The sequence below is a fragment of the Alligator sinensis genome, unplaced genomic scaffold (genome assembly GCF_000455745.1).
Source record: "Alligator sinensis unplaced genomic scaffold, ASM45574v1 scaffold159_2, whole genome shotgun sequence".
NCBI classification, from domain to species: domain Eukaryota; kingdom Metazoa; phylum Chordata; order Crocodylia; family Alligatoridae; genus Alligator; species Alligator sinensis.
In genome coordinates this window covers 2,288,253-2,314,137 of record NW_005841992.1, presented here as the reverse complement: position 1 = coordinate 2,314,137, position 25,885 = coordinate 2,288,253, and the positions used below count along the sequence as shown (strand labels likewise).

Here is a 25,885-nt window from a genome sequence, read left to right as displayed (position 1 = left end):
AAGTTTCATACAAAGAAGTCTAGTTTGCCCTTGGATGCTAGTACATTTTAGCCTGCTTTTAGACGCAGTGACTTATATTTGTATAAAGTATAAGTTGTGTTTGGCTAAGGCATCTCTTAAAGAATAATATTCACCCTTGGTCTGAAGACATGCAGAGATGGAATACCATATATTTTTGCATACCACACACCCTGAAATATAATACATGCCTTGTTTTTTAAAGGTACAATGAAGGAAAAAAAATCTCAGAATTATGGCTTCAGAGAGCAGAGATAGAACCTAATCAGCTGACTCACCATCCAGTTCGTGCCAATCTGAAGTTGAAACTGCAGCTGTTGGTCTCCATGGGTGGATCTATGATTTCAAAAAGAGCTACAGTAGAAGGACTAGGAGCAGACGGCAAAATTGCCCTAAAAAAAGTTGATTAGTTAAACATCAAGATCATTAGGCAGGAAAGACTATCATTAACACATATGGAACGAACAGCAATGAGCCACTGAGGGTAGGCACAGATGTTCTGGGAGGTCAGAAGGAGGTTAGATCACATTAAAAATGGCTACCCAATCTAACTTAATTCACCCGTGTGCAGACCTTACACTTAGATCCCTAGTTAAGTCAATCTTGGTGCAAACTGCACAGATGCCCTTTGGGACAAGAAGGTTAGATTGGTCAAAATATGGCCAACCCAATCTAATTTAATTATATCTTGGTGGTGCATTAAGATCAGCTACAGTGAAACCAATCTAACTGAAGTTCTGTACACATTCCAAGCACAGCCTTGGGGCTGGGGAAGCCTAGCTGCTGGCCCAAGCCCTGAGGCTACATTTTTATTACTCCCTGCACCCCCAGCACCGGGCTGTTTTTAGCCCCCCACCCCCAGATGGACCATCCCCAGATGGTCAGCAGCCCCCTGCCTCCTTCCCCCATGCCCATCAATCCCTCCTGATCCTGTAAGCTGCTCCCAGTGCTAGAAGCCAATGGAAGTAAGTTTGGGTGGGGAGAAGGCTAGGCAGGATCAGGGGGAATTGGTTCACTGTGAGGGGGTTGTCTGGAGGTGGGGGTATGGGTCTAAAGGCTAAAAATAGCCCTTGGTTCCCCAGGGAGATAGAGCCCTGTGACCTTGCAGAGCTGCGAGCCGTGCCCAATCTCGCCAAACAAGGCTCTCCAGTCCTACTAACTCCCCAGTTTCCCCCCTTCAGACCCTGCTAGCCTCACCAAACCCTCCCAGTCCTCACCAACTCCCCTGCAAACACCACTATCCTTGCTAATCCCCGCAGTAGACTCCACTAGCCCCACCTGTTCCTCCCCCTACCTCTGTTTACCTTAGATCATAGGCCCCTTTTTAACCCGATCAAACTCCCCAAACTGCTAGCAATAATGTCTGTATAAAACCTAAGTCAAATGACTCCCTCAGCTGACTGAATAGTAATAGCACAGCTGCTGCACTGTGGAGCAGGAATCAAAGCAGGGTGCTTCTATCCCAGTCAGAAAATCAGCTTCCCTGCTTAATACTTGCAATCTAATTTTGAGTGTCTGATGTTGGGGAAAAAGGTATGGGTTGTATGTGAGAAAATACAGTATCTACGACTTCTCTTGGTTTGTGTACCAATGGTAATTGACTTTCATTGTTAAAAATGGATGCCTTGTTTCTAAATTGAAAATACCTGGCTTCATCTTTCTGCCTCTGGTTCTTATTACACCTTTTTCAGCTAAGTGACCACAAAGAAACTTTTAGTTGCTTGTATTTTTTTCCCTTGAAGGTATTATATACTATCTAAGTTATGATTGAGCTTCTTAATACTCCCTGTAAGTAATTTTCTTTATTCCTTGAGTTATTTTTGAGTCCTTTGCTGTTCCATCTCCAATTTCTCAACATCTTTTTTTAAAATGTGGACAGAAGACTGGTATGTAGTATTCCACTGTTGGTCTCACCAGTGCCCTGTACAAGGATAAAATCTGATCCTACTCCCCTGCTTGTAAATCCAAGAATCGCATTAGCACGTTTAGCTACAGCAGTGCTAAAAATATTTATCAGTTTCGAGATTTGCTAACACCCTCCTTAGCTTCAAATAGACTGGAAAGTATTCCATCATCCTTGTAGGAGTACCTCACCATTCTTCTTTCTAAATACAGAACAGCAATATTTATTGAACATTTATCCTCTTTAGCTTCCCTTCACAATTTTTTTGCATTGCATTGCTTTCAGTGTATATCACATGCTTTCATTTATTTATCAAATGCTTTTACTTCTGTTATGTATTCCTTTTTTATTTCTAACTGGTGTTTTCACCACTGAACCAGGGTGAGTTATCAGCATAAACTGTCCCCCTTCCATGGTTTTTTGTCCCTCATAAAGAAGCCCCAGTTTTCACTTTTTTTTTCTTAAATGTTTTCTCCGAGTCAGATATGCTCATAATTTTACTTATGTTTTCAGAAATCAGTTATTTTGAAGCACCAGTATATGTATCTGAGTGATTGGGATTGTCTTCTTTTTGTGCATATTGAATTTACTCCAGTTACGATTGCTAATTCTAAGCAAATACCAACTTCCAGTCCAGAGATTGATTCAGCTTTATCCATCATAATCCATCAATCATGCCAGATGTTGCTGGCAGCTGTATAGTGAAAATATTTTCTCATAAACATTCTTACTTTCCAAGAATTAAACAGGACTGTTGTTAAACTTTGGTGAAAGTACTTTTTTGGCAAAAATAAGGCATTTAGGGTTGTGTCATCCTTCTTATCACAGAGCCAGAACATTCCTTTATTATTTATTTTTATCCCTGGAGTATCTAATATCAATTCTAAGTTTGTTAATTTTAGTTTAATTACTTTTCAAACATGAGTATTGAAAACTGATTAGTTGTTTGTAAACCATTGAAATTCTTTTAATGAAAATGTTATAAAATACAGTTATTATGTAGCTATTATGGTCATAACCATCATTCAGTCTAAGAGAATGGAGCTATAGACATTCAAAAAGTTTTGAAACCCAAATACTTTAGGCAAAGTGCCATGAAATGTGTGTGCTTGCATTGCTGCAGCAGCCATGGTTAAAAGGAAAGGGAAACAATACTGAACAAGCTAGGGAGTTATTAGGATTTTGCTAATTATGTCTGGATATCTGTTGTTTGTTCAAATCTGGTATATAGCATGTGCATTTTTTTTAAATGGCTTTCCAAAGGATTGCATATCAACCTAATTTGCATGCAGGACTGATATGCAAAATGTCAGCATATAATTTTATAGCTGATAAAATGAATTTGCTTAAAGTTTAAAAATTAACTAGTCACATTATGTCTCATGACTTGCATAAATGGAAATTGCATTTAATTGCATCTTACCAGGTTTTTTTTCTTTTATAGCTTTTGCACTTCCAGATCTCACAGAGCAGTTTTCACCCCCTGAAGTGGCTCCATCGTTCCTTATCAAGGTAGTGGAGGCTATCGAAAAGAGAGGTAAGAAACATGAATAGTCTACTAATTTTTCAGTTACTTGTATAATATGTGTAAGATTCCCAGATAACACGTGGAGTTTGTGAATCCCCATTCCTAGGGTTTCTTATATATCACATTGCTCAATTGGTATTCAAGTAAATCTAATCTAAGGCTTATTTTATTGGTATTACTCAACAGAGGTTACTCAGGTTATAAAGGTAATGTCATAGATTGTACCAAGTGACATTTGGCAACCTACTACAGAGTTAGGTATTATTCAAAAATTAGTGGGATTTTGGCAAAACAGTAAAATACATAAGTATAAAATGAACTGACTGCTAGAACAATAGCAGCAACATACTGTCTCAAGATAGAGGGAAAATTGCTTGGTATGCTAAGCTGTAGAAGTTATTTTACTCTTCAAGATCCAGTTTTGTATTGCTACTCTTTGCTCAATTAGCAAGGATTTTTTTTTATGAGCTTTGATTTTTTTTTCTGCCCTTCCCCTTCTGTTTCTCCCCCTTTTACTCTCTGTAGTACCTGCATCCCCACCTTTGTGTCTCTTTCTTCCTCCTATTTGCCTAACCCACTGTGTCCCTTTCTCTGTCTCCTGTCTCCCTTATCCCTGGTATCGTTATCCACATCCTCTGATGTCATTTTCTTTAGGGTGGCATGGCAATTAAGTGCCTACTACCTCCTGCTCACCCACTGGTCTTGCAGTTAGGGAGTGGGAGAGAAAGACAGGTTTTGTGGGTGGCTCTGACTACTCTCTTGTTGGCATGACTGTGACCAGCCTTAATGGATGGACGAGTTCTGGTGGATGCCAGTAGGGAGAGCCAGTGTTTAGCGGTAACTAGCACAGGCAGCCACTGTTTTCAAGAGACCACATGCATCTCATTAAATGGTATACATCCTGTATCCCTGGGTGTGGCCTGGATCCCTGGGTGTGGGATATTTTCCTCTGGACTAAGGAAATAGCAGACAGCATCTTTAATATGAAGAACACTCTTTGATTAATAATGGCATCTTTCATTTGGAGGGATTCACAGGCTCTTCACAAAACCTACATGGGGATTGCTTCATTCACCATTGAAATGGTGCTAAAATAGGGCAACTGTTGAAAACAGAGCAACACCACCTTTGCCTGACAGCTTTAAGAGCTGCTCTTTTGCATATGTGCTCCTTTGTGTATGAGCACATAAAAGAGCATATGCAAATACATAGATGCCTATTTGTTCCAGGGGTAGAAGCAGTGAAATAGCTGCCAAACAGTCCTTTTGTTAGCTAAGGAATTATTCTGTCAATGATTTTTTTTTTTTTAACCGCACCCTTCCCCTTAACACAGAATATATAGGTCTTGCATCTGTTTAAGTTGTGTTCCTGGGGTGGCAGCCCAAAGGGCATGTGTCTTCACCTTGTGCCTTTGTCCTTTTTTTCCATCCAATCTCTTTGCATGTTATGACAACACTTAGGCAAGGCACATGTACAAAGGAGCAGCAGTTCCCAGGACATTAAAGGCCATCTGCTTCTCAGCTGGAAAGGAATGTGGAGTGGCAGTGGAGGTCTGAGTGTCCCTCACTGCTGAACTCTGCTCCAGTGCAGACAAACCTTTTCTTTGGCTGGCATCCATGTCTCCTTTTGCTGGTCTTGGCCTTCTAAAGCCAGTGCTGGGAGAGTTGTGGGGGCAGGTGGGACTGACTGGATTTCTAGTATTTCTTGGCTGACAGCTTCTGCTGGCCTGGCAGTTTTCAGGCACATGTCAGGTGTGGGATACTGCATGGTATGCAGTTGCTCTATCCAGGCAGTCATGCACAATAGTTTATCATAAAGCAGAAGAATGATGGGTGGGAGAATTACACTAAATTACACTGTAAAAAGCTATTGAAGAAAAAAATATTGTTTCATATAGTAAGGCACAGGGACTTGAGGGTCACATCTCCAATGTATTCTGTTTTTCAGGTCTGGAGTGTTCCACTTTGTACAGAACTCAAGGGTCAAGCAGCTCCACAGAATTAAGACAAATTCTTGAATGTGGTAGGTACTGTTATCCATTTTACAGTACTGTGAAGGGCTTGTAGTAATACTGATCACTTTTTTTAAAAGTGTAGCACATCTTGGTAAATTCTCAACATAGGCCCACTGTTGTATAGTGTTGTGGATCTACTTTGTACAGTAAAATGCAAGCATCCAAAAAAACCCAATCCAATAAATTGCTAACATTTTCTGGGATGAGCCACAGGTAATAAACTGGGGTGCAGACAGAAGTGCAGCTCTCCGCTGTAACTGAGAATGCTTTGCAGGAAGTGTTCTGAGTTACAGCGATCCCCTGGACCAAACAGAAGCTCACTGTTGGTTACACAGGGGAGGAGAATCTAGCTGCAGGCTGCAGCCTACAGCTGATTTCCCGTAGCAACAGCCCCTGCTCCCTCCCAGCCAGTGCTGTTTTCAGAATGGGGGGGAGCAGAAGGCGCTCGTTCTAGGAGTTCTCTAGCTGGCACCAGAGGGTAGGGCCAGGTGTACAGGAGCCTCTCCCCCCACCCACCAGGTGGGGGGGGCTCCAATACATTCACCCCACCCTTCAGCAGGGGCTGAAAAAAACCCAGACCAAACTCCCTCCACGTGCTTTCTCTCCTCCCATTCTGAAAACAGTAACAGGCTGGGAGGCAGTGCAGACAGTAGACACAAGTTACAGAAGATGCTCTGTTTTGAAACATCTTCCTCTGGACCCTCGTGCAATGGGGGTTCAAATTTTACCCCCATTGGCCATTTTTAAGCAGTCTGCAGCCTTGTACTTGTGCTTGGTCAGACAGACCGCTGTCTGTGGCCAGATTAGACGAAACTTAGCAGTTCTGTCCATGCCCCTGCTAAACTTCAGAGCCACGGGCCAAGCATATTGCCGATCTAGATGAAAAATAGTAGCACGCAGCAACACCCAGTTGAACTGTGGAAGAGCAGTAGCTCTGCTTTTACAATGGCAGTACTCAACACACTCTTGCAAGGTCTGCGGAAGTGTGCTCATGAGCTTCTCTTTACCAAGGTGTGCATGAGACTGCAAGGGCATCCTACCAGTGAACAAGTCTAGAAAATGAAATATTACGCTTGGTATTACCAAGAGCACAAAATATGCAAAATGAAAACAGGAATTTTCTCTACTCCTCAATTTTAATAACTGAGGGTATTAAAAATGAATTGTTCCTTTAAATCTAACTGGCATCATGGTTACTAATGACAGCAGTATATATAGTAGTATTAGTAATACAATTACTTGTTTTTTCCAGTATTAGTAAATTCAGATTTTCCTGCCAATTTCTTCCCCCATAAGCGTTTTTATAGGGTTTTATGTCTGTCAGGAAAAACAACCTGGCTTGCAGTGGGCAAGCGCACCTCAAATTTTACATCTTGCTCCTTTTGACTTCTTGTATTCACCTATAATGTAATAGGTGATATACTATATCACATTTTGAAAATGCTTGTTCATGTTCTTCAGTTTACTCTCAAAAATATTTCCAGATTTGGGAACCCAAATCACTAATTAAGAAACCAGTAGAAAAACTTCATTTGCACCAAACCTGGATTTGTGTTGCTGCTTATTATATTACTGTATATGCATAATATTTGCATGTAAAATATAGGCCTGTTAAAAAATATCCAGGTGCGATATAACCTTGCAGAACTATAACAATTTGCCTCTATTGCAACAGGCATAAATTGCAGCATTATGTTATAAAGGTATTCTTTATATTGCTTACATGATTGGTTTATAAAAAAGCAAAATATGTTTAGAAAAAGTGGCTAAATAAGAGACTGTTTCAGTAAAGTCATAGCAACCCTTGGAATAGGCTGCCTGTAGGGTCCAAAGCCAGAACGTTTATCAACAATTTACAGATCCACTTTACTAATGATATAATCTACTGTCATCCACTACGGAGACTAGCCACTAGAGCAGAGCTTTCCAAACTGTGTGCCGCGACACATTAGTGTGTCAGCGGCAGTGTGTAGGTGTGTCGCATGAAATGCAGAAAATTTTGCGGAAGGGCACCGCGGAGCTCCCTTACTCACGTCTGCTTCCCTTGGCCCCTCCCCCGGAACTGAATTACTGTTGCGCGAAATGATGCATGTCTAAAAAGTGTGTCACCAACATGAAAAGTTTGGAAAGCTCTGCACTAGAGGGGTACATGGCTTACATTTTTTTGTGTTGTAAAACCATTTATTGGACCACACAGTGCTAATGAATGTTTGAGGTATTGCAACATTTTCACACAATAAACCCCTTGTTTGAGCACTTAAATACCGTATGCAAATACCTAATACTTTGCTATTTATTAGTTAATTTCTGTATGACTGAAGGATCCAATCCCTGCACTTTACGATACTGCTGTACAATTTTGTGTCTTCTATTGGAAATGCTGCACATTGTATATTGTCTCAGCAAAGATGCATGTTTAGATGCCTCAAGATAATTCATACAAATTGTTCTTTGTAAATCAAATTTAGGGTAGTTGTTTCACTTTGCTGTAAAATAATTTTAAGGCCCTACAAAATTCAGAAATATCTTATGTCTGGAAAATATTATATTTTTCCTTCAGAGCTCTCTTCATTGGATTTTGACACAATTGACTTGCAGACCTTATCAGATGCTCTCAAGAGATATCTCCTGGAGCTGCCAAATCCAGTCATTCCAGCATCTGTGTACAGTGAAATGATTTCTGTAGCTCAAGGTATGAATACAAAAGTGTTTTTACTTGCAGCAAGAAAAAAAAAAAGATTTCTTAGAATCTGAAGTCTGCAGCACACATCAGTTCACCCTACATCATATAGGGAAGGGTTTTATACACCACAGGAAGTTCCCAGATTAAAGGGGTTTTTTTCTACTCACAATGTATGAACTGTTTAGGTGATAAAAGCTGCTTAAATTCAGCCCAAGAGTTGCATTACATATCCACATGCATATGTAAAAGAACTGTAAGAGATTACATGGTTTGATGCCTTAAAACAAGTAAAAATGACTAAGCAAGTGCCAGTTGAAAAAAACAACAACCCAAGGACTTCTCTATATGTAGAAAGAAGCTAATTTTTAACTTTTTATCAGTTCTGGCAAAGTAAATGTATCGGAGAACATGGTGTTCTAAGGGACCATTGACAGTTATGGAATATGAAGCTTCAGAAACAGATGAGCCACAAACATCCTTCTGTCCTGGTCAATTCAGATGAGCACACCTTACAGTTTTCAGTCTGTTGGCCTAGTACTCTGCTCTTGCATGGTCTGGGGGCAGGATATTGTGGCTGGTAACCTTCAAAGTTAGAATAGCACCTGTGAGTTTTATCTACTGCATCTCAGAATTACCCAATCGTGTATGACGCTAAACACAAGACAGACTTCCACCAGTACATGCTGAACATGTTGCGGTTTTTACCAAACTAGTGTCTGTTTCCATTTGACTTTTAAATAGTTGTTTTTTCTTTCACTTGAGTTTTTCTTTTAAATAGTTGTTTTTTCTTTCACTTGAATTGCTCACTTTTTCAAAAGAAGCAATGGGAGCTTGTTTCTTGTGAAGGACAGACCTTTTTTTCCTCTGTAAAAAGTATGCTTCCAGGGGAACTTTTCATTGGCTTTATTTTACTTGTTGAATGCGTCTCTGCTGATATCAAGAGACTTTTATCTGTTTGCTTGCAGAAGTGCAGAGCTCAGAGGATTATGTTCAGTTGTTGAAGAGACTCATCAGATCTCCAAATGCACCTCCCCAGTATTGGCTCACCCTTCAGTATTTACTGAAACATTTTCTCAGACTTTGTCAAGCCTCCAGCAAAAATCTTCTGAATGCAAGATCCCTTGCTGAAATTTTTAGCCCTCTACTTTTCAAATTCCAGATATCAAGGTATGTGATATATCGTGATTATATTCTATACCATAAACATCAAATGTAACTTTTTAATACGGAGAAGTTAACTTAATAAATGAGCATGCAATTAGTATTTAGATCTTGCCTATGAACTACTTTCTGGAGGATATTAATGTAAGCTTATATATTTTTTCCAACTCTTACTGTGTAATCAATGTCTTGCAGCTCTGATAATGCTGAGCACCACATAAAAATCCTAGATGTTTTAATCACAAGTGAATGGAATGAGAGACAACCTGTACCAGGTAAAAAAAAAAAAAACATTTTATTTTAAATGTTGTTATTTATTGATAATTTTAAAATAACAATTGGTTCGGGAAACATTAAATGTACATTTTATTTTCTTCAAAGTAAGCTTAAGGGCAAAAGTGCATTTAATATAATGATTGTGGAATTAAGTAGATACGTATTAGAGGCTAATTGGTTTTCAGAGAACTGTCTTTTAAATAAAATTGTTTTAGAATGAATAATTTTTGCAGATTAGTTTTTTAACCTTAGGAACTATACTGTTTTTAGAAACTGCGTAGAGAGTCAGGCATGTCAGATATCGGTGAGGCAATAAATATTTCCTTTTCTCTATGTTATTATGTGTGGGCCAGGTTCTGAAGTTCTCAATGAATTTTCAGTCTTTCCAAGGGAAATTTTCCCAAAAGACTTGTACTTATTGAAGACCATGTATCTCTCTCTATATAGTTTTTATATTTTTTTAAATCCAAATATGCTGAAAATATTGTCAAATTCTTATTCTGCAGAAAGCTGATGCAGGAGGTGGGGGTGCATTTGCATGCTCGAAGTCTGTTAAAACCTGAGCCTAGCGCTACTTTATGCAACAGGTGGCATTTCAAATCAAAAGTTCTTTCTTTTCTTAATGTAACCAAGGTAGTATTGCTTGACTTGTGCAAAAGAGATTTTGCTGCCCGGCAAGCTATTTTTCTCACTTCAGCAAAAGAAATGTGTTTGATATGGAAGAACTGGAAGCAGTGGCTTCAAGTAATCCATTTTTCAATGTATTGGCAAGTGGTACTTAAGGTGAGGAGGACCATTATGGACAGAATATTACACGTGGTCCGGTGTTCCTGCCTCTCTTCTTCTGAAGTACAATAAAAAGGTTGCATCAGTAGGTGTTTGCACAACTGGATTGGAATAGGAGTGCCTGGTGCAGGCTTGTCAGAACAATAGTGCATTATTTTCCAAATCCTTTTTTTTTTTCTTTTGCTTTTCTATTTTAATGTGATCTTAAAATTTTGGGGGGAATGTCAAAAGTCTACATTACTTTTAGGCATGTACAAAGACAGAATTAAATGGAAGGACTCAGAACCTTAAGAACTGTTGGCCATATTTTGTTCCAAGCCAAAAATAACTTGTGTTTAATTGAATCAAAGAACGATTTTGTTCTTGCCATGTTAGAAGCCTTGACAAATAAAATACATTATTAAATCTCATGAAGACTCAGAAACAGTAGTAGTGTGTGCTAAAACTGGTAAATTTGCAAGCACTTTTGATATAAAATGTGGGCAGCTCTAAACCGGAAGGTTGGTGGTCATATAGCATAGGGACAAGAAAAAGTGATAGTATCTTAGGTTAGTTATTTAGATCACTTTGTTACATTGCATTATTAGCCTTTAGCATTTAGAAACTTTAATGGAAAAATGTCGATATCTAGAACTGAAAAGGGACAGAGAAATTAGCAGTCAAGTGACAACGTTGATTTAGAAGCTGGGATATGAGAATATTTTATTAAAAGACTTTAAGAAACACAGCTATGCCCATCAGACACTTTGGGTTTGTCCCTAGAATACCTTGCATCAAATTAGTAAAACCATATTTAAGAAACATCTTTTGAGGTAATTCATGTTTTGGGAGAGCAGTGTTAATTTGGAAAGTCCAGCAAAGCTTTAACTGTGCTTTTTAATAGGATCTGTTATAAGAATAAAAGTTCTTACTTGTATTCATCAAGGTCCACACTTTGCAAGAGAAAAATTCATACAGTGGATGGTATTCAGCACATTATTGTTCAGTTCATTAATGGATGTGTTTATGCATTTAGTGTATAGTTAAGCTCTTAAACCAAAAAATTCAAACTTGGTAGTTTATGGTTAGTTTCCCAGACCGCTATTTCTGTACTGGTGCTAATTTGCACGCATGAGTATTTTTCAAAAGTTAAGTCTACATTCTTGCAAGATCAGGATACAACTCTGTGCTTAATGAACAATCTAATTTTCCAAAGCTTGCATGGAAGACTGAATTTTTCAAGAGTGTCTCCACCTTATTGATCTCAGTGGGAGTTTCTGAACACTTCTGAAAATCTGGTGACTACCTAGGAACTGAGCTCTTCTAAAAATGTGACCTTCCCTATAACTAAATTAGAAAATGTTGACTTTTAACTACATTGCAAATATCTTGCTACAAACTAAATTGAAACCGTTAAAATTATATTTCGTTATTAAATAGGGAGGAGATATTTGCAGCTTATCAGAGTGGATATTTTTAACTTGCATATTAATTTAACAGTGCTTCTAACACTTAAACAAATGTTCTGTAAAATGAAACTATAAAAACACAGGATTTATATTCTGTTATATTTATATACAAATAATGTTTCCATGTTATGCTGACTGTATTTAAGATGGCATCTCCAGTTGTATTTCCTTTATTTGGAGGACATTTTTCCTTCCTGAAGACACAAAACTGGAGACTGTCATTTTTATAATGTTCAGGGGTATACTGCATCAGAGTTGAAGTCTAAACATTTCCTCTCAAGGCTTTGTAAAGGATGTTTCCAGCTAAAATATCTGCTCTTCTGTTAGGAAACACTGAATATATTTTCACCAATTAGTTTCTTGTTACTGTAGTGGCAGGGCCTTGGCACGGCCCTGACCTCCCCTGAATTTACCTTACGTGTTAGGATGATTCTGGTTTTGTGCTTTGTGGTTGTGTTTGTAAGGGTTTGAACTGATGATTTTGGGGAATCTTTGGGTAAATAGTTGTCTGTGAATGCAGGGGACCGGATTTGATGTCCTAGGAGGCTCTTTCCAATTCTCTGTTTCTATGGAAAACTGTACACACTGCCAAAATTAATTTCTATTTTCTTGTATGTTGCAAAAAAGTCAAGTTAAAGGGGCTCTTTCATAATATACTGTGTATCACTGGCTTGAGCTTCCAACTCAGGATGATGCAAGATATTAAAATAAAGGAAGCTTCTTAGAAAAATAAAGGATAACTTTCAACAATTTTAGTTTTAATCCAAGTGTTTTGAGCAGATTGTCACAACCCCTGGGTCAGTGGGCGCCAATCCTTTTTAGGAAGACTGCCATAAATTAGCCCTGTACCCTCCCCAAGTGTCACTCTTTTATCCTCTTCCCCTGTCTGATTTGCTGCTCTGCTTTCTGTTCCCCAGCCCGTGCCCCCTGCAGTTTACCACTCTGCTTTCTGCTTCCTGCCCTATAGCTTTCTGCCTCCCGTCGTGTGCTCCTTCCTTGATCTGTTGCTCTGCTTTCTGTTCCCTTCTTAATCTGCCACATTCCGCACACAGACTGCCTGTGCCACTCAGGGCACATGCTGCAGGTTGGCCACCCCTGCCATAGAGTGTGTAAATATTTTAACTGCTCTGGGCTTTTTAATGTAGATACTCCTTCTTTTCATGCAGCATTAGGAAGTAAGGAGAAAGACTTGTTTGCATTATTTGTGTGCTTATGTAAGGCTTCTGTAGCAAACAGGGTTACTTCCTAGGCCCATGTGCTGCACAACTGTGTAATGACTTGTAATCTGTCAAGATACCCAACACAAAGCAGAAATGTTTTTATTTGTGTTCTGAGAACTCAGTTTAACCTCACATAAAAGGTGCCAAATTTAAATACATTTTGGGTATAACTGAAATTTTGTGAAGAGAAAGTAATGTTGCAGGAGAAGAGCAATTAGAAAAATGGTTGGTGATTTGACTAATTATTAATTAGGTCTGTTTTCTGCATTATATTGTCCCTATCTAGTTTTACTTAACCGATCTACTTTTTTCTGATCAGAATTAGTAGGTAACATGGATGGATTATCTGTCGCTTTTTTTTTTTTTTTTTACACTGAAGCTTGATGAACTAAACAAATATAAAAAAAGATGTCAAGGAGAAAATTGCTGTTCAGGTCTCTGGGAATTTTAGTATTGAATTGATGAGTATATGATTAGGAAAATGTATGGGATCCTTAGGCATGAAACAGTAGTGCTGGGACAAAAGTACTTTTAACTATAGCACAGATTAAAATACCATCAGGCATATACCATTTGATATTTCCATATTTTAAAAGAGAAAGTGAGACTTGTGCTTTAAGGGTTTTCAGGTGTAAAAGGCCTGATGATTTCTTCAGTTCAGTTTGGTGAGTTTGGAATGACTGGCTTTTGATTCTAGGCTGTTCATCTCAATTGAATTAAAATCCCAGCTTGTAGATAACCAATCATAAAAGATGTCTTCTATTGTAAAATATTACATCCTTTAAGTGTGAAGGGTCCGATTTTACTATTTATAGGGTTAGAGATGAGGTAATGACACTTTCTTTTACTTCTCTTTCCCATATATAGTTGGTCACCTGCTTAAACTTTGGTCATAAAAGTGTTAGGGGTTCAGGTAAAAACCAAATACTATTTTTCAACATTAAATACATTAGCACGACTTTTGACATGTAATAGTAAATAGGTCAGGCTGTAAATTCTGGTAATTATTTCTGTTTAGTGCCATTATAGAGCAGGGAATAAAAAAGCTCAATTCTGTTTCCCTTGAAATCAGTGGCAAAGCTCCCTTTGGTATCGGCTGTGCAGAATAACCCCCACAGTTCTTACCTGTCTTACAGTGTATTACATTGTATAAAATCATATTTAAGAGTACTATCAGCTGTCAGTATTTTGTATATGGTGTCTCATGTTTAGCTTAAATACTGGTAATTCAACACTATTAAGTAAATGCTAATAGTCCTAAGAATAGTTTGGCATATGCTGGGAAGGTAATAATAGCACGTTTATTTTTGACCTTTTTTCCCCCCCACATTTGTAGCTATTTTACATTCTGCACTTCATCCAGCAGGGGGCTCCCTTTCTAAGCTAATAAAAATCATGAGCTTTTTTTTATAAGCTTCATTTATTAAAGAAGAAAAAAATATTACTGATTAATCTCCAGCCTTAGCAATACTAAGTTCTCTTGTTTAAAGTTTGATGCTAGTGCAGAGTTTGTTCCTCAATACCTGGTTGAAGGTATTTGGTAAAACAATGTGTGTGCTACATGATCGGGAGTTGGTACAAATTAATTACTCAACCTTTTGATCTCTTCTGTCTCCCACTTCCTGCACTGTATTAGCGTTTTTGAGGCACAAACTGCTATACCTTCTTGGAAGTAATAACTAGTATGATCACAAAAAGCAGTAGAAATTTGACTTTTTTCTGTAAATTTGTAAAGCTATAGATCTGATAAATGCAACTCAAGTTAATGCAGCTTTTAAAACTAAGGCTCAAAGATACCTTGATGTGTATATACATATGTCAGTATGCAAACCGCAGTCTGATCAATGAGGTCAGGTGAGAACTCAGCTTTGCATGGGTTATTAAAAACTAAACAGACTAGCCATATCAGTGTCTATCCCCAGGAAAAAAGTGTGACAGCTTAGTCTTGCCTGTGTGCAAGTAGCAGTACATGTTTAAAATGGTAAATATTTCACAGCTATAGCTGATCCTGTTTAAGAATACCATGCTATACTGTGGCCAACTGATGGGGCTTGTGTACTGCATGCTGTGTTTTCCCTTTTGAAGAGTGAAAGGGTGTGTCCAGATGAGTGCACACATGCAGTTTGAGGCACTGCAAAACTCACGTGGCAAATGTGCAACTGTGTGTCGCGCTGCTAATTTGCAGTGCAGTGCTAGAATTTGATAGTGGGATGTCCCAGTTTCAAAAAACCCAAAAAGCTGCCACAAAAAGTAGGGCAGTGCACTTGTTAGCAGCATGCACCACCAGAAACAGAGCCTGGCCATCCAGAGCCATACTCTGGCTGCCAGCCAGGCTCTGTGTGGCATGTGGCTGGATCAGTGCCACTGATGCCCTGGGACGCCCCCAGGTAAGGTCGCTGGAACCAGCACAGGTGTTGGCCCCTGCTTCCCCTACCCCACCCGGGATAATGTGGCATGTGCCGGAGTGCATGTGCAGGGGTGTGCCCTGGGGCACAAAGCAGCAGCACAAATATGCAAACACACACCTCTGCATATGGGGATGTGCCCAAAGTGTCATCTCCTGCTCTCTGTGTCGGCCCAAAGACCAGGACTGCTTTGATAATGCCTCAAACTGCGGCTGTGTGCAGCATTGTCCAATAAATTATTGTGATTCCATGTTTGTTGTTTTTAAATCTGTTATAATGTGCTTATTAGTTACTGTGCTTGATCATTAGTGCAGAAAGACAGTTTACTATCCAAGTTAGAAATATGTTGTATTTTTTCCAGGCAATGCTGCTTGAAAGGACACCCAGAATTGGTAGTTGTTCAGTTGGTAACTGTTTGGCAAGAAAAAGAAAAAAAATAAATAAAGGAATTTTTTGGCAGGTGGAATCATTTATTTGATAAACTAACAAATCAAGCCCTTTTTGGGAGAAGAGGAGAAGAGGGACAAAAGAAGCCAGTCGTGTTTCCCTATTTAGTTTCAGGGAATTTGTGTACTTTCTTTAGTTTAGTTTAGGATTTTAGGAAGCAACATTTTGCAATAACAGTTTCAAAGGCAGAGGAGATTAAATTGACCTTGAGGAGCAACAGCTAATTTAGGGGAGAGATGAATTATTTCAAGCTAAAAGAAACAAAGCTATAAACAACTTTCCTCCTCCTTTCAACAAGTCTTTAGCCTTGATTCTCCTTCCACATGCGCTGAAATGAATCGGGAATACTTAAGGTAAAGGTAGCTAGTCGGTCAATGATGGAGGAAGTGGTTTCTTTTCTCTCTTCCATCACCAAGTACACACTCCACCACACATTAGATAAAGAAAATTGACCAAATCACTTCCATGCTCTTTGCAACTACCTTTTTTTCATCAGCTAATGAAGAGAATGCACTTTACATATTGGGAAACGCCACAGATAGATTCACTTTTTTTTCAAGTGTTATTGGTTGATATTAATCATACTAAACAGTTTATAACTTCATTCTAAGGGTCGTCAAGTGACACCTGTATTTGTGGTCCTGTGTAAGTGTGTGGAAGGTGATGCAGTGCATGCAAACTACTTTTGCACTGGGCTGTTCTGAAAGGTACAGAATTCGACAAGGAAGGCTTTGATTCTATTTTTTCTGAAGTAGCTCAGCCACTTCCTGTATTTGGCTGTTCATAGTGCTTTTCTTGACAGTCAGTTACTTTAATACTGCTCTCAGCAGCCAGTTACAGAGACTATTTTAAGTCTACTTACAATGGTCTTCTCATTTACTTGGCTAAAATGAGAGAGTTAGTCCTGCATTGGCCACTTGTTAGCTGATGACAACTTTTACTTTGACATTGGCTCCCCCTCCCCCACCTGAAATCCCTGGCTCAGCAAATATTTGAACCTGCCCGAGTTAATCATGAAACTCAGATCTTTATCTGAGAGACGTGCAAGCTACTGGATTTTTTTCTGGTTTTTTTTCTTTACAGTACTAGAATCAGGTTCACTTTTTAATGATGAACTAGAAAAGAGTGGATACCCTCTGCACAGCACAGAGCATTAATCAGTTAAGAATAGAAGAGGAGGCTTGGATGTTTCTGACTTCATGTTTCAGCTCTTTCTAATGGATTTTATGGAGGATTAATTGGAAGACCTTTTTTAGAACTGAATTTACCTATTTTATATGAAGAAGTCTCTGAAAGGAATTTTAGAAAGGTTTCTATGAGAAAGCACTGCTAAAATTTTTCAGGTTGTTCGTACAAGGTTACGGGGGAGGGTGGCAAGTATTTGCAATGCATAATTTACAAAGTAAGTGGCTTTGAATTTGTATGTATTTCTCCCCAACCCTTTATGAAAGTGCAGTATCATTATATTTTATCTCCCTTACTACGGTTAATCTGCCAGTAGAAGCTTTCTAGTTGTAACATATTTTAAATGGAAGTCAGTACCTAATCTGGGTTATGCTGGAGCAATGGAAAATCACCTGTCTGTCACTGTCCTGCCTATTCTGGTTTGCCATATAGTGTCACAGCCAGCTAGACGAGTTTGGGCTGAACAAGAACCTGATTATACCAGTGTGACAGTCCAGAATTTGCCAGTGGTAAATCCTGGGCACATATTTTTGGTGGCAGCAATATTGTTAATAAATTTTATAGTTAAAATTGTACTAACCTACTAGTAGATCTGCATGTAACAATGCATTCTCTGTCAGAAATCTTTCAAAAGCTAATTTAAACATTGTACTTCAGCAACTCAACTGTTTGGATAACAGATGGGCTAAACCCTCAAGTTCAATGTTTGGACTTGTGTCTGGGATCATCTTTAGTATCTTGTTACACTATGCAAATGGAAGGCATCTTAAGAGCATGTCTACCTAAATGGGGTGGGGAGAGAGTCTTCTTCAAAATGGGTTAAGGCATAATCACATAATGAGAAACTACTATTTACATTTATTGCTGATGATGGCACTGTAGGTATTTCCATGTATGTTAACTTCTCTAAAAGGATGACACTATGGGGAGTGGGGGGGCTTATTGTGATTGGGAGTAGATGTGCATGCCATATTTGGGAGAAGTAATTTTTAACTAAATGAAATATTTAGTTATATAACAGGTACTTTTGTAATCTGCATGCATTGTTAGCCCTGCCAACTCAAAAGGATTTCTTCAGATATTTGCATTGTGAATTGCTACAGTCATTTATCTATTTTTGCTGTTTTGGTTTTTGTTTTTGCCCAGATAGTCTATAACAAATATGGAAGTATTCATGGTTATGAATATGCATGGCATGGCACTGTGTGATAAACAGTATATAGAGCAGATGATTCTCTGGTGGAGGTTGTGAGAGTAATAGTCCAGTATTTTTTAAGTGTGGTTGGGAAGGAATACTTTTAAATAACAGAAGGCTTTTGATGATATAAAGTAGACTGAAAAAAAGAGAAGCTGACAAGGGCCAGTGCTTCAGAAAACAGCCAACACAAATACCCTGATGAGAAAAGGTCAGAGAGAGGATGTGAAAAGGCAGACTAAATTTTCTGGACAAGCTTTATATATTCAGAAAAATCATTTTTTTTCAGGATCTTGCTGAGTTTTGAATCACTTCATTGAATGAAAAAAAAAAAAAAACCATATTTGGCTTCTAGCTTTGAAAATTAATTAATTCCAACTGATTAACAATTGTATTGAACTATAAAATGCTACTGGAAATATGCCTCACTCCAGTATGTTTGTATAATGGCATCAAATGCATCAAATCATTGTGACTATTTAGAAGTTGAAACTCTGCGCTGGGTAGGAATGTAATTTTTTTTTCATTCTGCGTCTGGGGTGCAAGATGTTTTTTCCTTTTAAATGTATAAAATGTACAGTAGGTACAAAAAGCTTCTAAAGAATTTTGATTGGTGATCTTTTGCCAACCTGCCTATCTATGAACCAAGACTGGGAGGGGGGTGTGTGCTAAAGAGCTACGTGCTGCAGCATATCAGCCTTTGTCAACCTGCCAGCAGTGGACTGTACCATGCTGCAAAGAGCCAGAAAAATGAAATGGAAAGCTAAGTAAGGGGAACATCCTCAGGTTTTTTGTATATATCATCAGCTTTACATTGGAATTCTGCTAAATGTAGATTCTTTCTGAAACTGAAATTGTTTTAAAATTAGTGTAAAACAAAATGATGAAACAGGAGTGGTCTGGTGACATTATTTTGACATGATTGGCTGAGGATTATGATGTAATAGGTTACAGTGCAGCCCCTTATAGGTTTTAAAATGAATTCCAAGACACCATTACAAAGAGAGCCTGACTCTTTTCTTATAACTGAGCTTACTCACTGAAACTCATAGAAATGTACAACACTGTTTGGAATATGGAAGAACTGGATGTAGAATATTCTAAGGCAGATATAAATTGTGGCACAGACTTGATGTTTTACATAGAAATGGATCCACCAGGTAAAACTGCAGTCTTATTACAGAAGACTAGTTCATTTGGGTCTTTATGATAGCTGCTACAAAATCTTCCTCAGATGGTTAAGATTTACTTTCTTTGATTGATATTGCTATCATTTTTTTCATAAATTGAGATTAACTTGTTTTTTAGTGCATGGGAGTAGCAAATAGAATCATAACCTGTAGTCTAATACCTTTTTGCTAACTTAATCAGAATTGAACAGAACTGAGGTGTTTTTGGTTTTGATTTTATTCTCTCATATAGTAGGTTTTGTTTGTTTACAAACTAAGTGTATTGCATATATTTTCTATTTCTTCTCCATGTTATGATTAACAAGAGATCCTATAATAACACTTTGTAGTTCCTAAATCAGCGATTTACATATCAATGTACAGGCTGGCTTTTAAAATCTATCAATATTAATTGAATTCCTGATGTTGCATCCTTTATAATAGGAAATTTAAATTGTTTTACTGTCTTGACACACTTTGCAGTACTGACATTGTGTTTTGCATCCAAGTACACAGCCTTGTACAGAAACAGTGTTGTGCTTACTATGAAACTAAAAAAGCTTGCTGGATTTTTAATCCTTATTCCACTGTTGCCCCTCTTTGCTAGTAAGTCAGAAATGCTGCAGTATCTTCTTTGGCACCCACTGGTCTATGTATGCAGCTTTGACATTGAGAAAAGGGGATGTGGTTTTCAATCAGCCTTGGCATTTGGACCATCATTTATCCTGTAGAATACTAAGATTAATAGACAGAATATTTGGGTCATAGATATGTTTCTTGAAGTGGTTTGTGATAAATCATTGTATAAAATGCTGTGGAGCAGAGCAACCCAATTCCTCCTCTTGCAACATACAGTATTGCTGTGGGTTTGCTGCTTTTTGTTACCTACACCAGCTCTTGTGCAAAAAAGAAAGAAAAAAGTTCCTTTGCATCATTAAATGGAAGAAAAAAAATAAAGAGGAAGCTTTACATGTTTCATAATTTATAATAGGTGAAGATGGTCATTCTCTGTAGAAGGTGGAATAAGGTGAAAATAAACTTTAGTTTAAATGTTTTTGGCCAGGAAATATTTTCAGAAGTTGTGTTTTTGTTTGAACTGTAATTATTCCTAACAAACGCAAGTCTTTTGGTATAATACAGCCTTATTATGCAATTAAGTTTGTTTTCAGTTAAATCCTTTGATTTATTTGGTATCTTTCAGAGCTGCTAGTAAGGGAAACCTGTACTTTGCAGTCATTCCGTTTTCTTCCAATGCTGTGATTTTGTTTTCATTCATACAATGATTTATAATTTTAAGGTATATACTGTTTAATTTATACCTGGATTACAAAGAGATTTTTTTCTCATCTACAGCATTGCCTCCTAAACCCCCAAAACCTAGTACTGTAACTAACAACGGTATGAATAACAACATGTCATTACAAGATGCTGAATGGTACTGGGGAGATATCTCAAGGTAAGCCTGCTAAAGGCATGTATTTGCTGTTCTCTTTATGTTACACTTGAGTTAGAAAAAAATACTGTGGTATTGGGAGCCATTTTCAGGACATTTTCCAATATAAACATACCATAACTGGTCTTGTTCCAAAGATGACTAAAAAGTTATTGGCAGTCAGAATGTAATATGTGTAAAATATTTTTTTCTGGTAATTATTCTGTTATTTTAAGACATGTATGAAACACTAGAACGAAAGGATAACATTGAGAACCAGCAATTTTCCCCCCCTCTTATATCCAAGACCAAAACACTGGGCACAATACTACTTTGATAATCAAAAGTGCCATATATAAGCAGCATTTCTAACCTTGCTATATATAGGTAGACTAGACTGCCACTGCATACCCCAATTGTGCAGGCTTGTATGAACAAGTATGAAGAACTTTTCATAAATACAAATCTGTTCTAGCAGTGTGAGGGAGGGTATTGGGTGCAACATATTTTATGTTCCATATGTTCACCAGCAGAACTATGACTGTCACTGTTAATCTGTAGTTAGAGAATGCTGTTGAAATACAGCAGGATATCATTTTTAAGAAAATCAAATGATAAGGAAGAAGGAAAAAAATGATTAGGGAGAAATGACTGGCAGAGTTGCTAAAATCGTTGGTTACTTTTGCTTTCATTTTAGGGAGGAAGTAAATGAGAAGCTTCGAGACACTGCTGATGGCACCTTTCTAGTACGAGATGCTTCTACAAAGATGCATGGAGACTATACGCTCACACTAAGGTCAAGCAGATTCTGATATTTCACTGTATGCTGTTCTTTATACTAAAGTGTCTTGAGTATAGCTGACTGTTCCCAAACTTTATTTACAGGAAAGGAGGAAATAACAAATTAATCAAAATATTTCATCGAGATGGGAAGTATGGCTTTTCCGACCCATTAACTTTCAACTCTGTGGTTGAGCTAATAAACCACTACCGGAATGAGTCTCTAGCCCAGTATAATCCTAAACTGGATGTAAAATTACTTTATCCTGTATCCAAGTATCAGCAGGTACATTTTTTGGTTTTCTTGAGATTTCACTTTAAAGAAAAATCATTATAAGGTGAAGAATCATTCAGTATGGGAAGACTGCAAGTCAGTTACTATTTGGGGGAATAAATTGGATTTAAAAACATGTTTATTCAAGAAAAATAACTATATAACATTGTGCATAAATACTGAAAACATTAAATACTGAAGTTAGCAAATAAGAAAATAAATGTATTAGAGTAAATAAACAGCATAGCAATTAATGATGAAATACATTATTTTCAGCAGAATGTTGCATATTAGCAGTGCAAAATTGCTTTTTGTACTTGGCATCATTTCTATTGTCCATATTATGGACGTATTAAGTCCATTGCTTCTCCATATTGCAAAAAGATGCATTATGTTATAGTGTTACGTTATTCTCTAAATGTCAAGTTTTTTTGTAAACTGATTTTATTCTAAGATTTTGTATTGTGTAATTGTGTGTTTATTGGATTTAGTTATATATTTCATTCTGCTTATTGTCTCAGGATCAAGTTGTAAAAGAAGACAGTATTGAAGCAGTGGGAAAGAAATTACATGAATATAACACTCAGTTCCAAGAAAAGAGCCGAGAATATGACAGACTCTATGAAGACTACACCAGAACATCTCAGGTGAGCTGAGCTATCCTTGAAACAAAACTGAAAAAGAGCAAGATTTAGAAAGATGTTGATGTAAACCCTCTTTGTAACTTTGAGTTGCTTTCTTTGTTCTGTTCTTTTCTTCCCCTCCCCCACGCACACCCCTGAAGAGAAATTGGCTGATAGAATAGTTCAGTAGGTTGGAATTGCTTACTCATGGCTGAACCATCACCCTCTCTGCAATATAAACCTGTCCTTTGGGGCCCACTCCTGCATCCACTTCAGACACAGAACTCCCATTGGCTTGGCAGCAATTCTGCATACTGGCTGCTTACGAGGTCAGGCTGTCATGCCTTGAAGGCATGATAAGCACAGTACTTTATGATTTATTTGGGGCAAAAGAGATTTCACATATATTGGTGGGGGGTGTCTGACACCTAGAAACAGCACAGAAATAGACAGCAAACACCCTTTCTCCTGCATTTTGTTATCTTAACCAATAACTAACACAGCCTTGCAGTGCCAAGAGTGTGATACTGCTCCACAGTTCCTGGATGATGATCACCTTCTAAAACCTACACGAATTGTATCTTAAAAAAAAAGGTGGGGGGATTTGAAGTGTACTGAGGGGGGTCTAAGTAGCGCCACTTTGGTATTTCAAGAGTGCCAACTGTACCTCTAAAGACCTAGTTAGTACTGAGTCTAAATGAAGAACATTGTCAGATAGCTCCAGTCATGTAAATAAATCAAATGCATATTTAAAAGAAAGGTTGCAAGTAACTCTACATCCTTTCCTGCAAAGCAGCCTCATTGTAATTTCATTAAAGCTTCTTTTCCTATATCAGATGGGTCTACAAACCATATATAGTCTGCATTAGGGTTACTAAAGTACAGTCAAGGTATCTTACTCCTTTCCAGTGATACAGGCCAATAAACCATCCTTTCAGTTTTCCCAGATCTGTAATGGTAATTATTTTATTTTCAGGAAATTCAAATGAAAAGAACAGCTATTGAAGCATTTAATGAGACCATAAAAATATTTGAAGAGCAGTGCCAGACGCAGGAAAGATACAGCAAGGAGTACATCGAGAAATTTAAACGGGAAGGAAATGAGAAAGAAATACAAAGGTTGGTGCCAAAGTTAGCCCTTTAAAAATGTGCAGGATCCAGTTAAAAAAAAAAAAAAAAAGTACAAGCTTTGTAATTATATAGAACAAAAGCAAGATTCTTAGTTTACAATTACACAGACCTAAGCAAAATAAATCTCAAACGGGATGGATGGGGTAAGAGTTTGCAAAATTTGTAGCTAAATCTTGAAAATTAAATTTTGTGTTAGATACTCATAAGTGAAATTAGCAAAGCTAGTTGAGGTAACAGGACCTAATAAAAACACTAAACCTAATTCTTCCTTTCAGAATTATGCACAACTATGAAAAACTGAAGTCTCGAATAAGTGAAATTGTGGACAGCAGACGCAGACTGGAAGAGGATTTAAAGAAACAAGCAGCTGAATATAGAGAGATTGACAAACGTATGAACAGCATTAAACCAGACCTCATACAGTTGAGAAAGACAAGAGACCAGTACTTGATGTGAGTACAGTTATGTTGAAAAAAGCCTTATCTGAATTCTTGGTAATCCAATGTTCAGTTTTTTTCCAGAGACAATTGTATAAACCTGTTTTTAATTATTTTTAGGTGGCTAACTCAAAAAGGTGTTCGACCAAAGAAGTTAAATGAATGGCTGGGCAATGAAAATACTGAAGAGTAAGTGCTGAAGGAATTGAATATTCCAAATACCTCAAATAATTTTATCCAGCAAAATTAGCTTAAGCATATCTTTTTAGGCACAGTAGTAGTTGGAACTGCTTTGCACATGGCAACTTGTTTATTGAGACTGTTGGAAAAAGCACAAAGTTATTTCTCTTTTTCTAAAAGATACATCACCTTCCATACACCCTTCAGGAAGTGTTTGGTCAGATGGGTATGGAAAGGAGCTGGCAGCTAACCACTCTTTACCTCGTTTTACCTATCTGTAAAATGCAGACCATGATAATTCACAGGGGTATTATGTGGCTGAAACCTCTCTAAGAAACTCTAAAAAATAAAAATTCTCAATTTCAGAATGCTGTTGGCTGTATTATGTCAGCAACTACCACCAGAAATGGATGGAATAGTATAATAGTCAGTCAGCAAGTGGTCCTGCTCTGCTTTTATACTCAAATATGATTCATCTGTGTAGTGTACTACACTACAACTTTAAAGTTTTCCTTGCTAGTAAAACCTCAGGTTTCTGCTCAGTTTGTTCAAATTAAATTCCAGGCATGGAATTTTTATGATAAAAAATCCAGACTAAATCAAAATGAGCATAACTAGAAAGCCAGAATCTCCATCTCTGAGAACTGGTTATAGTTTTGTAGCAGAAAGAATACAATTCAGTTAAATGGTGTGTGAAGAGAGAAGGGAGCCTAGATGGCATGCACCAGGAAGGAGAGAGCAGAACTTAGGAGTTTGCATTCTAAGTGCGGACATTGGCATCTGTGTCCCAGACTGAAGGGACACAGATTGAGGATCCTTAAAAACATAGAATTGGGGATGAAGGTAACGCCCTATTTACTCTTTAAAAAAAAAAAAAGAGTCCACCAAATTAAAAAGCTGATATTTGCTAGCCAGACATAAGGGGGGGGAGGGCACTTGTGCAGGCAGGTGGCCTCACCTTGGAAAAAAGTTCACTCCCACTGTTCTAAAGCCATCAGCTTCTGGGAAAGAGGTTGGGTTCTCAGACTTCTCCCAAAGCGCTGCCCTTGGAGCCCACTTGAGGGCTCATACTTCATACCCGCTATTAGCCATGACTATGAAACCACTGAGACAGAGGGGGAGGATCCCTCTGTTACAGCTGCTGGAAATGTGCAGGGTGAGAAGGGCCTCTATTGGCCTTTAGTATAACCAGGAGGGTCTAAGAAAGAGGAAAGAGAATTCTCTGATGTTTCCCCTTTTTGCACCAAGAGGCGCCTATGAATAAAGTGCCTGTCTTGAATAGTGCACCTAACTTTCCCGAACAGCTGTGTGATCTTGATGTGATTCTTGATTGTTCCACTAGTTCCAAAGAGTTATAACTTTCAGCATTGAATTCACTGGTTGTCAAATGTATGAGCAGCAGCAGTTGTACTAAAGCACTTAGTGCAACCTCTGGAAGATAGCACTTCATCCATTTGCATTGCTTTTAGAGTCACAATAAGGGTTAGACATTTCGTTTCATTTTTTTAATTAAAGTTTACAGTTTGCAGATTTTTTTTTTATGCCATGTATCTCTGTACTCACCAGGGTAGAAGCCAGGGGCCAAAGACA

At 37.9% G+C, this 25,885-nt stretch overlaps 1 protein-coding gene across 4 annotated transcripts in view; it reads left to right on the top strand.

Moving 5' to 3' along the window:
* The window catches only part of PIK3R1 (phosphoinositide-3-kinase regulatory subunit 1), a 78,020-nt gene that overhangs the window by 48,357 nt on the left and 3,778 nt on the right, over positions 1-25,885 (top strand). For 2 of the 4 annotated variants that reach the window (XM_006021431.3, XM_025201392.1), the window contains 12 exons: positions 3,366-3,458; positions 5,397-5,471; positions 8,024-8,155; positions 9,112-9,313; positions 9,503-9,582; positions 20,792-20,894; positions 21,568-21,666; positions 21,756-21,936; positions 22,446-22,571; positions 23,524-23,666; positions 23,954-24,130; positions 24,236-24,304. In XM_006021431.3, the coding sequence (XP_006021493.1) occupies positions 3,366-3,458; positions 5,397-5,471; positions 8,024-8,155; positions 9,112-9,313; positions 9,503-9,582; positions 20,792-20,894; positions 21,568-21,666; positions 21,756-21,936; positions 22,446-22,571; positions 23,524-23,666; positions 23,954-24,130; positions 24,236-24,304 (1,480 nt within the window). Of the gene's footprint in view, positions 1-3,365; positions 3,459-5,396; positions 5,472-8,023; positions 8,156-9,111; positions 9,314-9,502; positions 9,583-16,999; positions 17,292-19,051; positions 19,430-20,791; positions 20,895-21,567; positions 21,667-21,755; positions 21,937-22,445; positions 22,572-23,523; positions 23,667-23,953; positions 24,131-24,235; positions 24,305-25,885 lie in introns of those variants that run through there. The other 2 variants (XM_006021433.3, XM_006021432.3) reach the window with 2 other exon arrangements.